The sequence below is a fragment of the Galeopterus variegatus genome, unplaced genomic scaffold, assembly GCF_000696425.1.
Source record: "Galeopterus variegatus unplaced genomic scaffold, G_variegatus-3.0.2 Scaffold9662, whole genome shotgun sequence".
Lineage (NCBI taxonomy): Eukaryota > Metazoa > Chordata > Mammalia > Dermoptera > Cynocephalidae > Galeopterus > Galeopterus variegatus.
The window spans coordinates 515-15,296 of NW_007735773.1; the positions used below are offsets into that span (position 1 = coordinate 515).

Sequence of the window (14,782 nt, forward strand, 5' to 3'; positions counted from 1 at the left end):
AGAATGGCTGGCTTCTTGCTCTCCCTCTGACAGTGGGAACAGTTATATTGAAACCACAGCCCCAAGGCCAGGGAGTTGGAGGGGTTCCCCTGGCTGGGCCCATTCTGCAGTTTGACCGTGACCTCAGCCACCACAGCTCTGGTCTTAGAACCCTCCCTCACCTGCCTGCTCTCTGTGTGTGTCTGCTTACTGGGGGGTAATAACAGTACTGGAGGATTTAAAAAGTCATAGAAATGGCAAAGATCAAGGACTGTAAAGACATTTGCACTTTTTATTTAAAGAATTTCTTTTTGTGCTTTGTTGCAGATTAAAGGCCTACCTGAAGGTTTTGCTTATCCCAAAATAGGGTCCAATTATTCACTTAGGACCGTGGAGAAGACGTGGAAAGCTCTGCAGGACTTCAAGGAGGGCAATGCCATCTTTACCTTCCCAAATACTCCGGTGAAGTGTGCTGGAGCCCCCCAGAAGATCATGTATCTATCAGAAGCCTATTTCAGAAAGGTATGCTTCCTTTCCAGGGTTAGAGAGGAGGGGGACTGACTAATTCAGTGATTGCCAAAAATCTCTTTTTATCTCTATCATGAAACCTTTTTATTTCTAAGTTTTTATTACAAAATAATTATATAATTTGTATGTATAATTTGATGGAAGCTTATAAAATAGAAAAAAGGAGGAAGTCACTCATAATTCAATTGCTATAACAAAGCTGCTGTCACCAATCTGACATACCCTTCCAGTTTTTTTCCCTATATAATTAAAAGAAATGGCTACAAGCATACTATATGTACAAATTTAGTCGTATTATGTTATTAAATAGTCTTTGTAGCATTCTTTTTCATATGTATATAAAAGTCTACAGGGGACAGAGGTTAGAGATCATTTGAATATTTCCATACAGTTATACAGTTAGTTGCAAATTGTTCATTTTTACACATAATGCTATCAACAGTTTCCACTCAAGTTCAAAGTTATGAATATTTCCTGGCTCTTGATACACAATTTTGCAATTAATAGGCAAAACGACAATTTTAAAGGCAAAAAATTATTCACATAGAATTTAGTGGAAAGAGGTATTTGGGCAGTTTGGCGGGGGGAGGGGGCCTTCTCAGCATTCCCCAAACACCCTCTGTGTAAGAGCTGGTGGCCCGCAGCTCAAGTGTACCCAGCACGAGGTTGTGAGGGAAGCTGTTCCCTCCCTTCCTGCCTTTGTCTGAGATGTGACCTTTGGTTTACCAAAACACGGTTGGACTTGAGAAGTGGCAGGATTCCAAGCAGGATGTGACTCTGTGAAGGGACAGATGGGAGAAGGAGTGGGGAAGATGGGACTGAAGATTTGTTGACTGTGTGCTTGGAACCTGGCACTGGGCAAAGCCTTTGCCTGAATTCTGTAAACTGCAACAACCCTGTGGGGTGGGGAATTAAGGCACAATTCCAGTAATTGTTTCTGATGCTGTAGGGAAAATACAGGAAAAATGGTCAGGGCCCCTCAGATGTTCAGAATCTTACTGAGCATTTGATGTAAATATGCACGTGCGCCCAGGTGTTCCTTGGTTATTGTCTAATGTANCCATCAAGGCATACACAAGCTGAAAGTTATTGTTGACAGTATTCATGTGTTTCACCTGTAGATCATCACCTCCAGACCCCATGCTATGTCTTACCTCACATACCCCAATGACTCAACATGGTTCACTCAGTCATTTAATGGGCCTTCTTTCCTACAGAACAAGAAATTTCAAGGTACCAGCTCTCAATGAATAGGCAAAGCATACAGATGAAGATGCGTATATTATCTATCCAATTGATAAATTGTATTTTTCACAAGCAACTGAAATCATCCATCCATCTACCCATCTATCCATCCAACAAACACTGAGTTCCTCACTTTAGTGACGGTGCTACATTCCAGGAATATAAAGAATAAGACATAACCTTTATCCTCCAGGAGTGTTCCATGTAGTGGGGAGGACATGACTCCAATATAACATGTGCTATAAAGTGTCATGCACAGTGTGCTGAGGGAGTGTGCTACATTCCATGAATATAAAGAATAAGACATAACCTTTATCCTCTAGGAGTGTTCCATGTAGTTGGGAGGACATGACTCCAATATAACATGTGCTATAAAGTGTCATGCACAGTGTGCTGAGGGAGTTCTGGGAGGGGCCCATGGAGGGTCACTGAGTCAGAGGCAGGCCCTACTGTGGAGATGATTTTGGAGCTGAGTCTCCTGGACTCTAGGGCAGGACATCTTCATCAACTTGCTCCCCTTGGCTCCCCCAATGGAGCCACACACTCTGAAGTCTTGGAGTCTTCTTTCTCCAGCTGTGATTTGCTCAGCTTGCTGGCTCTGCTTCTCCATTTAGTATGGGATCGTGGTAACCACCACCTGTTTCTCCTCTCTGGGCTCCTGAGTCTCATTGCAATCATTCTCCATCTCCAGTTTTCTAGCAAGTTCTTGTGCTCTACGTCCTTCTTGCATATACTGTATAACCTTGACTTGTCTTCTTCCTGATCCTAAACCCCCGCTTCCATCACAAAATGTACGGATACTTTGTGTTCAGTGTGAATAATCACAATACCCATATATGAAGAGAGGACTTTTTCATCCCATACAGATGATTAACTAAGATTAAGTATACTGTATCACATCCTTTTCAATGACCCTCAAAGTGCAGTTTCCCAATTATGACATTGATCTAATCCATATGACAGGTCAGGTTTGCTTGGGATTCACACATTACCCCATAGATTTTAAAGAAACTTGATTGTCTTATAAGATTAGGAAGACATGCTCCACCCCTCAATATGAAAAAGTGTTAACACAAGCATGGCACAAATAATTGTGGCCTCTCTATGATCGTTCTCCATTGAGTAGAAATACAGGAGTCCCAAGCTTTAAGGGACCAGGCATGTTACACAATAATGAGGCAGTGAGGTGTGAGGCAATGGGGAACAGTGGGCATGGTGGCGAAATGGAGTGTGTGTTCCTCCTGCTGCCTGCCCACCACCCTCCGCCCCTGGACATTCACGTGACAAAACCACCCTCCAGGCCCCTGCAGACATTCTCATGACAAAATGGAAACATAGTGCTGACCACAGGCATCGGGGGCCTGAGTCAGCCCGTGGGCTGCTGCCTTTTGGGTCCTGCTCTATAATAACAATAACATCTTTTTGTTTTGCAGATCTCCTACAAATACCTTATTATTGCTCTTGGAATACAGCTGGACTATGAGAAGGTACTGTTTTAAACTGTTTCTGTTATACTGGCCTGTTTATGCCAAGTCCAAACACTGCATTTAGTTGCTTTATATTCATTTTTACAAGAAAGAGGTTCTAAGAAATTCTCTTCTAGTTTTACTTCTCAGCAGTCCTTTTATGGCTTTAAGAAAGAGTCTTCTCTAAAATTCTGTCAATGGTAACAATATATTCTAGCTTTAAGCTTTAATCAGAGTTCAGCATGTGCATAATTTAATGGTAATCCTTGCAAAACAGCAGCCTTTTCCACACTCATAAGAAACCTGCTTTTCTTTGTGGGACTGAGTTGGCTCTATTGAAGATTAAAATTTCCTTTGGAAGTAAGATTTAGATTATGAATTCTTAAGCAGACTTCTGGGGTAGAACACCAGCAATTGGTTCATCAGACTCTGGAAGGACATCTGGGTTTTATTGTGTAGAGGCTAGTTTTTTTTTGGTATAAAGTGACTGACACAATATAAATGCCACCCTAGAAGTTCCTTAGATCTCCCTTTACAGTGAGATAGGGAGTCAGATGCTATCTGATAGTTATAAGATTCAAATTTATTTTTGTAAAACATAATGGAGTAAGTCAGTTAGTACTATGATTTCCAGAAGCTTGTTGGGGACTGTGGATAAATAGTTGGAGCACATAAAACATAGTGCTAACCAGGTCACAAGCTGCAGGAATGTGATCTGGGCAAGGGCCTTATCTGAGTTGGCCAGTAAGGGTCTTTGAAGTGTGTTTCTGCATAAAAAATCTGAATCATGACATATATAGGGTAAGGGTAGTGAAAATGTCTTGGGAGGTGTGTGTGAAGATTCAGAGAAGCCATGAATCAGTGTAACTGTCATGAGATGATTTTGGGTCTTGGTGCCATGGGTTATTAGTCTCATATAATGACAGCCAAGTATGGAGTAGGCTATATGCAGGAAGGTGCCAATTGCAACTACTTTTGGGAGGTTCATGCCTCTCAAAAAAAGCCTCCACAGTGTTGACTTAGCAAAGACAGCACATCTCCATGGTATTGTCTCCCAGCAGGCCCCAGCGCTAGGTGAGACTGAAGAAGACTAGTGCTGAGGGTTCTTAACACTCTCTTGCAGCCACTAAGAAACAACAATATTCAAAAGTAGCTATTATTATGGAGTCTCTACTATGTACTGTGAATCATGCTAGGAATCTCATATTGATTCTTCACAACTACTTATGAAGGAGGTATTTTTATCTCCATTCAGATGAGGAAACCGAGGCTAAGAGAATGTAAGTAACTTAATCATGGCTACTATGCTACTTGGCATTCTTTGACTGCAGATACTAGAAAATACCCAGGTTAGTGTAAACGAAAAGAGAGGGTCATTTGATGAAAATACTGAGATGTTTCTGGAACTCTAGGGCAGGAATGTAGGTGGGCTTCTGGCAGGGCTGGATCTCTAATCTGGGTTCTGTTGGGCCTGCCCCTCTCTGTGTGCCTCTCTCTGCCTCTTTCTAACGCCAGCTTTACAGGTCCTCTGCAGCATGGCATCCTGCTCGCTGGTCCCTCCCCAGCACACAATAATCTGGGTTCTGTTGGGCCTGCCCCTCTCTGTGTGCCTCTCTCTGCCTCTTTCTAATGCCAGCTTTACAGGTCCTCTGCAGCATGGCATCCTGCTCGCTGGTCCCTCCCCAGCACACAACCTGCTACTGTGTAGCCGTAGTCTCTTTCTCTGACTCTCTCTGCTCCAGAGTTCCCAGGGAAGCAACTTTGATTGGACAAGGGGTCACAAATCACCCTGTATGACAAGGTCTTCATGACCACTTTATGGCACCTTTTCCCTTAACAGTGGCTTCTTCAGACCAAAGACAAATAATGAAGGCGACAAGAGATCAGATGTTTCTCTCTCGGGTAGTGAGTTTTGCTTTGGGAAACAGGAGGTATGGCAGTACTGCAGGAAGAGCCATAGGTAGGAGGTCAGAGGTCTCGGTATCTAGTTCTGTGAGGTGCTGGGAAGATCTCTTGACCTTGCTCTGCTTCAGTTTTCTCATCTCTTCTATGGGCTAATAATATTTTCCTGCCACGCTCAGAGGTGTATAGTGAATATCCAATGTTAGCATAGATGTGAACCTTTCAAAGCATTAAAAGAAGGTTATTTTATAATAATAATGATTATTATTATTGACTGCTAATATTACTACTACCTAAACTGTAGTAGACGTGATCACTAACAAAGTTAGTCACTCTTAACATCAAGTATGGAGAAATAATGAGCCCAGGCCACTGATGAGGAGATCTTAGCACTGTTCTCTTAAGACCTGAGGGATAGGCAGGTGTCTACAGTGACTATAAAGACTGGCCTGGGGAGGCTCTGAAGGATCAGCCCACCTTGACGACTGTGTCTTGATGGTTAAAATTGAGCCTCCTCCTACTAAGCACTGGGGCATAAGTCTCTAACTCAGTCTGTGACGTCTTCATTGCACTCTATGAATTTTAAGTACCTAGCTAATCTTATTGGCAGTAATAAACTAACATTTATGGGGCACTTACCATGTGCATCGGTCATTTTTCTAATCCTTTTACATGCATGGTCTCATTTACTCCTGCCAGCAACCCTACAAAGCAGACACACTTTTACAGATGATGAGCATACACTTCTCAAACCTCAGTGTGAGTCAGAATCACCTGCAGGTCCTCTTAAACACGGATTGCTGGGCCTGCCCCACCGTTTCTGATCCAGTAGGTCTTGGTTGGGGCCTGATAATTTCATTTCTAGCAAGTTCCCAGGTGGTGCTGGTGCTGCTGGTCTGGGGACCACACTTTGAGACCCACTGGCTTAGAAATCCTGGATGCCCTGAGAGGCCACTGCTGCTGCTACTGCTGAGGACTGAGTTTGTGTCATCTGCCAGTGGCTCCCGGGATCTTTCCCAATTACCTAGCTTGTGGACCTGCATATGAAGGGTCTGGTGACATAGCCTGGCATGTGAAGGGTCTGTGACTCAGTCTGTACAATGGGTTTCAAGGGTCTGAGCCCAGCCCTGACAATACAAATGGAAACAGTATAACTAAAATAATGAAACATTTTGGCTTTAGTTATGAATTGCTTTAACAGTACAATTGCCTAGCCAGACAATTAGTGTAGCTATTGCTGTAACCTGACAGGTGCTAAGAATGTTCATTCTGGGTCATAAGGGGTTGGCACAGCCTTTTGAGGTTCTTACTGTCCTAACTTCTTCAAATGGTGAGATCCAGGTGAGCAGGTCCTAAAGAAGCTGAACAAAGGAAAAGAGTAAGAGACCAGCTGTTTCTTCTGTCCTGGAAATTCCCTTTGCATAATACTTTTCTCCCAAGTCTTGCATGCTAGAGAAGGAATTTCTCTTTCAGGTGCCAAAAGATCGTAGGCATTTGGGAGAATTGTGGCCTCTCTGAAACAGTTGAACAATACCAAGGGGACAGGAACTTTGTTTTGTTCACTGCTGTTCCCTCAGCACCTAGAACAGTACCTGGCCAACTCTAGGACTTCCTGAAATATTTATGGATGAATGAATACGTGAATATATGAATTAACAATTTGGCTCTATTCTATCTTCACCCGGACCTGACCTTCACTTCTATCCTTCAGCTGAACAGTGCCCACCTCAACCCCCAACTTAGCCGTGCACTTGGTTGCTGTGTCATGGGCAGAAAATAAGGAGGCGGTGGATTGGTCCACACATCTTCTCCCTGGGTACAGTGATGGAGAAAGCTGGTGAAGTCTCTTCTGAGAGTTTTAATTCTTGTCTAGGTTTAAAAAAAAAAGTGGCTGGATTAATGCTTTGCTGTTGGTTATTTTTCTTCTTTCCTTTTTTTCAGACAGGGAAGCGATCCAAGGCCAATATTATTTTCAACACGTCTCTTGGAACAATTTTTGGGGTTAAGAAGTATGCAGATGCCTTGCAGAAAATTATCCAGGAGAGGAACATCACTGTTAACTACAAGCAAAACCTCATTGAAGTTCGAGCTGATAAACAAGAGGCTGTTTTTGAGAACCTGGACAAACCTGGAGAGACCCAAGTGATTTCAGTGAGTGGAGAGGTTAAGCCATCAGCCTGAAGCATCATCTGCTGAACTGTGCGGTGGGTGCAGGCGACCCCACCACTCCCCGCTCCCTGTCTGCCACCATTGTGTGCTGGGGAAGGCTGGTTAGACTGAGCATCTTAGGGCAGTGAGAGGGCGAGAAGGTGGACCGAAGTGGGTGGAGAAGAGAAAGACATAAAATGCTGTGTCAGTGGGAGGTGAGGAGAGTTTATCTACTGGTGCCAAGTGAATTTTTGTCCCATTCCTTTCTCTACTCTTCCTGGCACTAATTTATTTGAAGTAGCCAAAAATATTTCACAACTTTGGTTATTTCCTAGAACTAAAGAAGGACTTCCTCAAATGCAGAATCCATGGCATGTAAGGAACAGCTCTGCTTGTGAGCTGAAAGCAGCAGGAATAACAGGGATGTCTTTCACCTGTGGAAGAGGCTGTCTCTAAACGTCTTTCACCTGTGCATAAAAGAAAGCACTTAATTCTTTTTTTTTTTTTTTTCCTTTTTGTCTTTTTTCGTGACTGGTAACGGGATCACAACCCTCAGTGTCGCGCCCGTACCGTGACTGGCAATGGGATCGCAACCCTCGGTGTCGTGCCCGCACCGCGCTCAACCAGTGAGCGGACCGGTCTCTATGTGGGATCCGAACCCTCGGCGGGAGCGCCACCGTCTACCGAGTGAGCCACCAGGCCGGCCCAAAAGCACTTAATTCTTGAAGGCTCTGGCAGAGCTGCCACCCGTCTGGGAAAGATCTAGCCTTTGTTGTATGGGCTTGGCTTTTATGTGTCCCGGCTTCTTCTTATGAGAAGTGGGAATAGTTCTTTTGTAAAGGCATTATGAGGATTAAGAACAAGATGTAAAGGCATCTGGAGAAGCATGCATGGAAGAATTTTTGTTTACACTATTCTGGCAAGAGCTGTGAGCAATGAGAGAGAATTACACAGTCAAGTTTTATTCATTCAGCATTTTTTGAGGAAGGAAGGGTTCCGTAAAGAAGAATTTTGACGTGAACCAAATTTAGTTTTCTAAACATTAAAGCTTTAAATGTTAAGCTTTTTAGCTCAAGCTCTTTCTAAAATGTATTGCACACATCTTTCCTTAAAGTATTGAATATCATTCAAAAAATGTTACAGATAGCTCAGGGGTCATAATTTAAAAAAAACTTTTATCTGAAAACAATCTCATACTTACAGAACTTATAAAAATAAAAGTAGTATGAAGAGAATTTTATATAGCCTTTACCTAGATTCACTTATAGAATGTTATCCTATTTTTTTTAGCTTTATCTTTGATCCCTATCTGTCTGTCTATGGATAATTTCCCAAAAGTAAGTTACATACAACATACATCATGTCCCTCTACTCCTAAATACTTTAGTGTAAATTTCTTAAGATAGTATTCTATTACATAACCAAAGTATAATTATTAATTCAGTAAATTTAGCACAGTTGCAATATTTTAATCTACTATTTGTATTCCAATTTTGTTGGTTGACCCAATAGCATTTACAGTATTTTTCTCTCTCCATTACAATATACAGTCAGGTATTGCAGTTGATTGTGATGTCTTTAGTCTCTTTTAATCTGGGACATTTCCATAGTTTTTCTTTGTCTTCTATGACACTGACATTTTGGAATAATACAGTCCTCCTCCCACCACCTTTTTTTTTTTAAATACAATACTCCGCATTTTGGGTATGTCTATGTTTTCTTGTTATTAGTTTCAGTCTCTGCTTTTTAGACTGGAGCATTGCATAGGCAACGTTATATCTTTCTAGGATATCACATTTGCAAGCACAGTGGGTGGTTCATCCACCCTAAATAGATGATGCTAATTTTGATCACCAGCCAAGATACAGTCCAATTTTTCCATCGAATAACAATTCTTTTCTCCCCATGCTATAATAAGTTTGTGGAGAGACACTCTAAGACCGTGTAAACACCCTACTCATTAAAGTCTCCCCCTAGACTTAGCATCCCTTGATGATTCTTGCCTAATCTAATCTTTACTATGGTGGTTGCAAAATGACGATTTTCTCACTTTAGCATTCCCTCCGCATTTACCAGTAGGCTTTTGGCATTCCATCAGCAAGAGGCTTTTCTTCTCTCTTAATTAATTATTGGTATGAATGAACTCATGAATTCCTACTTTTCCCCAATGGCCTATCATTCATTACTGTTCTTATTTTGGTGCTCAAATTGTTCTAGATTTGGTCAGTAGGAGCCCTTCCAGCTGGTTCCTGTGTTCTGTGACATGCCACCACTGTGTTTTTGAGCACTGCTTCCTTTCTGATGTCACAGCATATCCCCGGCTTATCTAGTATCTACTGACCCAGTTCAGGGTCATCATTTTGAATAGCTATTATTTAGATATGCTCACAGGGCCTACTGGGTTGTTTAGGGCTAGTTTTCACCTTACAAAAGTGTCTCACAGTACCCTGTTCTTTGTTTTTATGTGTGTCTTTTTTGTAGTTTTCCAGTTTTCCTTTTTCCTGGCTGTCAGGCAATCGTGAGGGACTTCGGAAGGTCCTTTCAGCTTTAGCGCCTTTAAATTGCTGCTTCAAATTTTTTATTGGCTAGAAAACAAGACAGCCAAACTTGTTAAATTTTATGTTTTTATGTAAAGTAAAAGTGAATGGGCTATGAGTGGGGGCCCAAAGCATACATTTATAAGCAAAGTGTATGAGCTTGAGTGCATGAAATTAACTTTATTATTTAGACTTTCATACTTTGGTTCTTAGCTGTGCTCTGGATAGTTGAGGTTGCAGATAGGGACTTAGATAAATGAATGGTTATTGTTTTTCTGAAGAAGATATTTGTTTTGAATTATAGGACTTCAGGTCAGGTATTCTTTCAATTCCACTCTTAAAAACTGAAGTTCTGAAAATCTACCAGAAGGATTTAAAACAGTGGCTCTCAACCCTGGCTGTGCATTGGAATCACCTGGGGGAGCTTTTAAAATGTGCTGATGCCTGGGTCTTACCCAGAGATATTTTGATTAATTGGTCTGGGGTGCAGAGTGAGGATGGGGGAGTTTCAGAAATTCCCCTAATAATTCTTATGTCCCATCAGGATTGAGAACAAGTGGTGTAAAGAATTAGATGTACCCAAAAGTCTTATCTTAGATCTTTAACAGAGCGCTTGTGAAGTGATCCAAGTCTCCTAAGTTTTTAAAAATCTAAACTTGTTTAATGTCATAGAGTCCTAGAACTAGAAGGGACTTTGAAGATTATCTAGTCTAATGCATTTCTTTATGGAAAAGCAAATCGAAGACCTGAGAGGTGAAGCGATTTGTCCAAGTAATAGCATTCTATTTTCATTGTAAACAAACCTTTTCCTTCAAGCCAGAACTTCTAAGAATGTTATCCACAGGTTTCATGTGTCAGAATGACAGTGGACTTTGTTAAAGTGCAGATTCCTGTGCTTCATGAAGACTTATTAGATTGAGATCTTGGGGTGATGGAGCCCAGGAACCTGCATTTTCTACAAGCCTTCCAAATGCTACGTATAATCACTAAAGTTTGAAAACCACTACTCTGAATGGATTATGTTTAATGAAGGAGAACCAAGTTATTTATCATATATAGTTTATGGAAATAAATAATGGATAAAGAACAAGCTACAACTGAGTGCCAATGTTAATTTTTAACAAACTCATAAAGCATACCCTAGTATTTATTTTGTGTAGGATGGTTAGCTCAAGTAAAACTCCATGCCTTTATGATTATTATGTGAAAACATTTAATTTTTCTTCTAGAAAAGAATGTATAGAATTCATGTGTACTTGTGAAATTCAAGCACATTGGCTCTATCAGATAGAGATGACTGTAGTAAGGTGTAGATCTTAGTTCAGAAAAGTAGTTCAAGTTGACTGCAGAAATATGGACAGGGCCTTAATAATTTGGTAGATGATGGTTGTTGACTGTTCATCCATTATTCTGCAGACATGCATTCAGTCCCCACAACCATTAACAGACCTGTCCTCAGGGACCCATGCCCCCCAAAGCCCCCTGAGATTACCCTGTAGAGGAGCACAATTTGCAGCACTGCTTCCTTAAGATTAATTAAGCTTATAATTGTCTGAGAGTTGGAATAAACACACATCATCTTCCTAATTCCTATTGCCATCAGTGATTGCTGAGCCCTGGTGAGGACGTGGGCCTCCTTATGGAAACCAGGGGCTATTGACTATCACAAGGTTAGAATCGTCTTAAAATGCTAAAGGTTTTACCCTAATGAAATGTTATGTAAATGTTTGAATCAGTGTGTCTTCAAGTGGATCCACTAGCAAATTGAAGTTGCTAGATGGAGTTCATTAAAACTATATACAAAGAAAGAACTCCAAAAAGTGGAAGAGTAATAAACAAAAAGTTAAATAAGCCATCAAAAGTGATTAGGATGGGTCAGTGCACTATTTCCACGGGGTAAACTTGATACAAAGTGTTTTGGAAGAAGAAACCCACCCCTGCCCTCTGCACTGCTCAGTAAACCCAGTACTGAATCAGACTTTTCTTTCCTAACATTCTTGTCACTCCCTTTTTCAGCTTAAGTTGGTATGTTGACAGTTTCCTTTATGTGTTTTGAGAGCTGACCATATTTGGGAATGATGCTCACTTTCAAGCTCCTCATGTGGTCTGAAGAAACCCACCCCTGCCCTCTGCACTGCTCAGTAAACCCAGTACTGAATCAGACTTTTCTTTCCTAACATTCTTGTCACTCCCCTTTTCAGCTTAAGTTGGTATGTTGACAGTTTCCTTTTTGTGTTTTGAGAGCTGACCATATTTGGGAATGATGCTCACTTTCAAGCTCCTCATGTGGTCTTTACAAGTCTTAGGGACTCCGAGCATCTCCTTACAGGATAAAACTGAAGTGTCGGACTTTGCAAGTTGACAGCTAAGGGTCAGGGAGAGAGCAATTGAAATATACCATGTCTTTAATTTTATTAATAACAGAAACATCAGTGGATTTTTTTCAGAGTATTAGTGTTACTCCAATATCTGATTCCTCCATGCCAGTAGCCACAGGGATCACGTGGACTCTATGGGGAGACCATGTCCACTGAGAGAATGGCTATTTAGTTTATCACCATCCTTCATGGGAACACATAAGATCTTGGAGAATGTGCAGATTGGTATAAGCACTAATTGTATGAAGTTCCATGCAGCCATGGTACAGTATATGGAGTAAGGAAGGTCAGGGGAAAGCTTGTGGGGCTGTAGAAATATTGAAAAAAATGCAAATTTGGATGCTCTCCTTTTGTGTAGTATGAAATGCTTCATGTCACACCGCCAATGAGCCCACCAGATGTCCTCAAGACAAGTCCTTTGGCTGATGCCGCTGGCTGGGTGGACGTGGATAAAGAAACCCTGCAGCATAAGAAATACCCAAATGTGTTTGGGATTGGGGACTGCACCAACCTTCCTACATCAAAGACTGCAGCTGCAGTAGGTAAGATAACCAGCTGTTTCTCCTCCTCTCAAAATGATGTGACTCCAAGACACCATCATAGCAAAAACAAAAAATAGCATTCTGCTAATAATGAAGAAAATTTTGTGGCCTAACAATGACTTTGACCTCCCTCAGATAGAACGAATGAACCTAGTGTTGTATAAAGAGGAAAATATCTTTTGAGAGCTTTTCCCCAGAGCAGCATGATCTCATCCGCCTTTTCTAGGTCAGAGAGGTTCTTTTCAGGAGAAAGGCAACACTTTTCCAGCTCTCTGGAATTGAGGTACTTGTCATACTGCCATACTTGCATCTCTGGCATTCTTTGCCTCTAATGCCTGGCAGGTTGCCTGTTTTTCTTCTGCCTGAAACACCATAAAGCTAGGGAAGCATTTGTTTCTCCAGAAAACACATGCAAGTCAATGAAACTTGCAGACCAGAAAATTGTTCTTTTAAGACAAATACAGTGGAGCATGCCCTGATTGGTACAAAATTAAGGCCTCAGCTTGGGAAACTAAATTCTTCACCTTGATATTCTGCACTAGCAGGGAGTGATGGGGAAAATTGCCTTTTAGATCCTGTACTCCCCAGACAGGAACTATCTTCTCCAGAAGCTATAAAACACAGACCTCCCTGCTGATGGGTATGGTTGTGTTTTGTGTGAATCAGACACCTGTAGAAACATGTTACTTCCACTGACTATTTCAACCTTAAGAAAGACTTTCTAGGAAACCCACTGAATGTCTTTTTCATTATTCATAGTAATTTCCTCCCAACTTTTTATTTAAAAAATCTCAAACCTATGAGAAATTTGAAAGGAAGTACAATGAATACTCATATACCCTTCAGGCATTAACCAATTATTAGTATTTTGTAAAATTTTCCTCATCACTCTATTTATGTGCATTTTTCTTGCTGAGTCATTTGAAAGTCAGTTTAAGCATCATGACACTTCACCATAAATACTTCAACCTGCATCTCCTAAGGGGGAGGACATTTACCTCCATATCTACAAGACAATTATTGTGTCCAAGAAATTTAACATTGTATAATAAAATCATCTCATATACTACCCAGTTTGAATATCCCCAGTTTTCCTAAAAATGTCCCTTGTAGTACCCCACTCCCCCACCTCCTTAAATCCACTAGCCAGTCAAGGACCACTGGCTGTCATGGCTCTGTCTCTTTCTTTACCTTCTTTAATCTAGAACAGGCCTTCTGACATTTGTTGTTTTACTTTTATGACACTGGCATTTTTGAAGAGTTCAGGCTGGTAATCTTGTGGAATATCCCACAATTCAGAATTGTCTAGTTGTTTTCTTATGGTTAGATTCAGGTTATATGTTTTGGCAAGAATCTCCATACATGAGGCTGTACATCCTGGTGAGGCACCTCAGGAGCCTGTCGTGTTAATTTGTCTTATTTTTGGTGGAGCTAGATGTCATCACTGGGTTAAGGGGTGTCCACTGTTTTTTTCTCCGTTGTAAAAGCACCTTTTCTATTTGTAATTTATAGGTAGTCTGTGGGATGGTACTTTGAATTTACATTCACTTAATGTAAATCTGCTGAATTTATGTGGTGAAAATACCTGTGATGTGAGGCCCAGATTACCCAGCTTTTAGCCTACTTCAAACAAGCAAACATTTAATTCAATGTTTCAAATAGATGACATTTAATATGATTAAACATAGAGTTATAAGTAAAAAGTCTTGCTCCCTGTCCTGCCTTCCATCTGCTCAGCTTCTATATTCCCCCTAACCAGGTAGAGAGCATCCCCCTTGTTTTAACATCTGTTTTTTTTAGTCTGTGTTCCATTGTATGGTTGCTCCAGAACTTATTTGATGAGTTCACCCTTAATTTATATCTGGGTTGTTTCTAACCCATTTTTATTTCAAGCAGTACTGCAGTGAATGCTCTTCTACTTCTTCTTCTTTTTTTTTTTTTCCTAAAAAAAACCTCCTAGAGCTGGTTAATAACTTCAGTAACATTGCAGGATACAAAATAAATGCCTCAAAATCAGTTGCACTTATATACTCAAATAATGAACTACAGAAAGAGAA

At 41.0% G+C, this 14,782-nt stretch overlaps 1 protein-coding gene across 1 annotated transcript in view; it reads left to right on the forward strand.

The window, feature by feature from the left end:
• Positions 1–281: 281 nt before the first annotated feature.
• SQRDL (sulfide quinone reductase-like (yeast)) overlaps positions 282–14,782 on the forward strand; it is a gene marked incomplete at its 5' end in the record, with an annotated part of 21,447 nt that continues 6,946 nt past the window's right edge. Inside the window, 3 exons of the mRNA XM_008593796.1 lie at positions 282–501; positions 7,062–7,271; positions 12,542–12,725. Of these exons, the coding sequence (XP_008592018.1) occupies positions 282–501; positions 7,062–7,271; positions 12,542–12,725 (614 nt within the window). The remainder of the gene's footprint in view (positions 502–7,061; positions 7,272–12,541; positions 12,726–14,782) is intronic.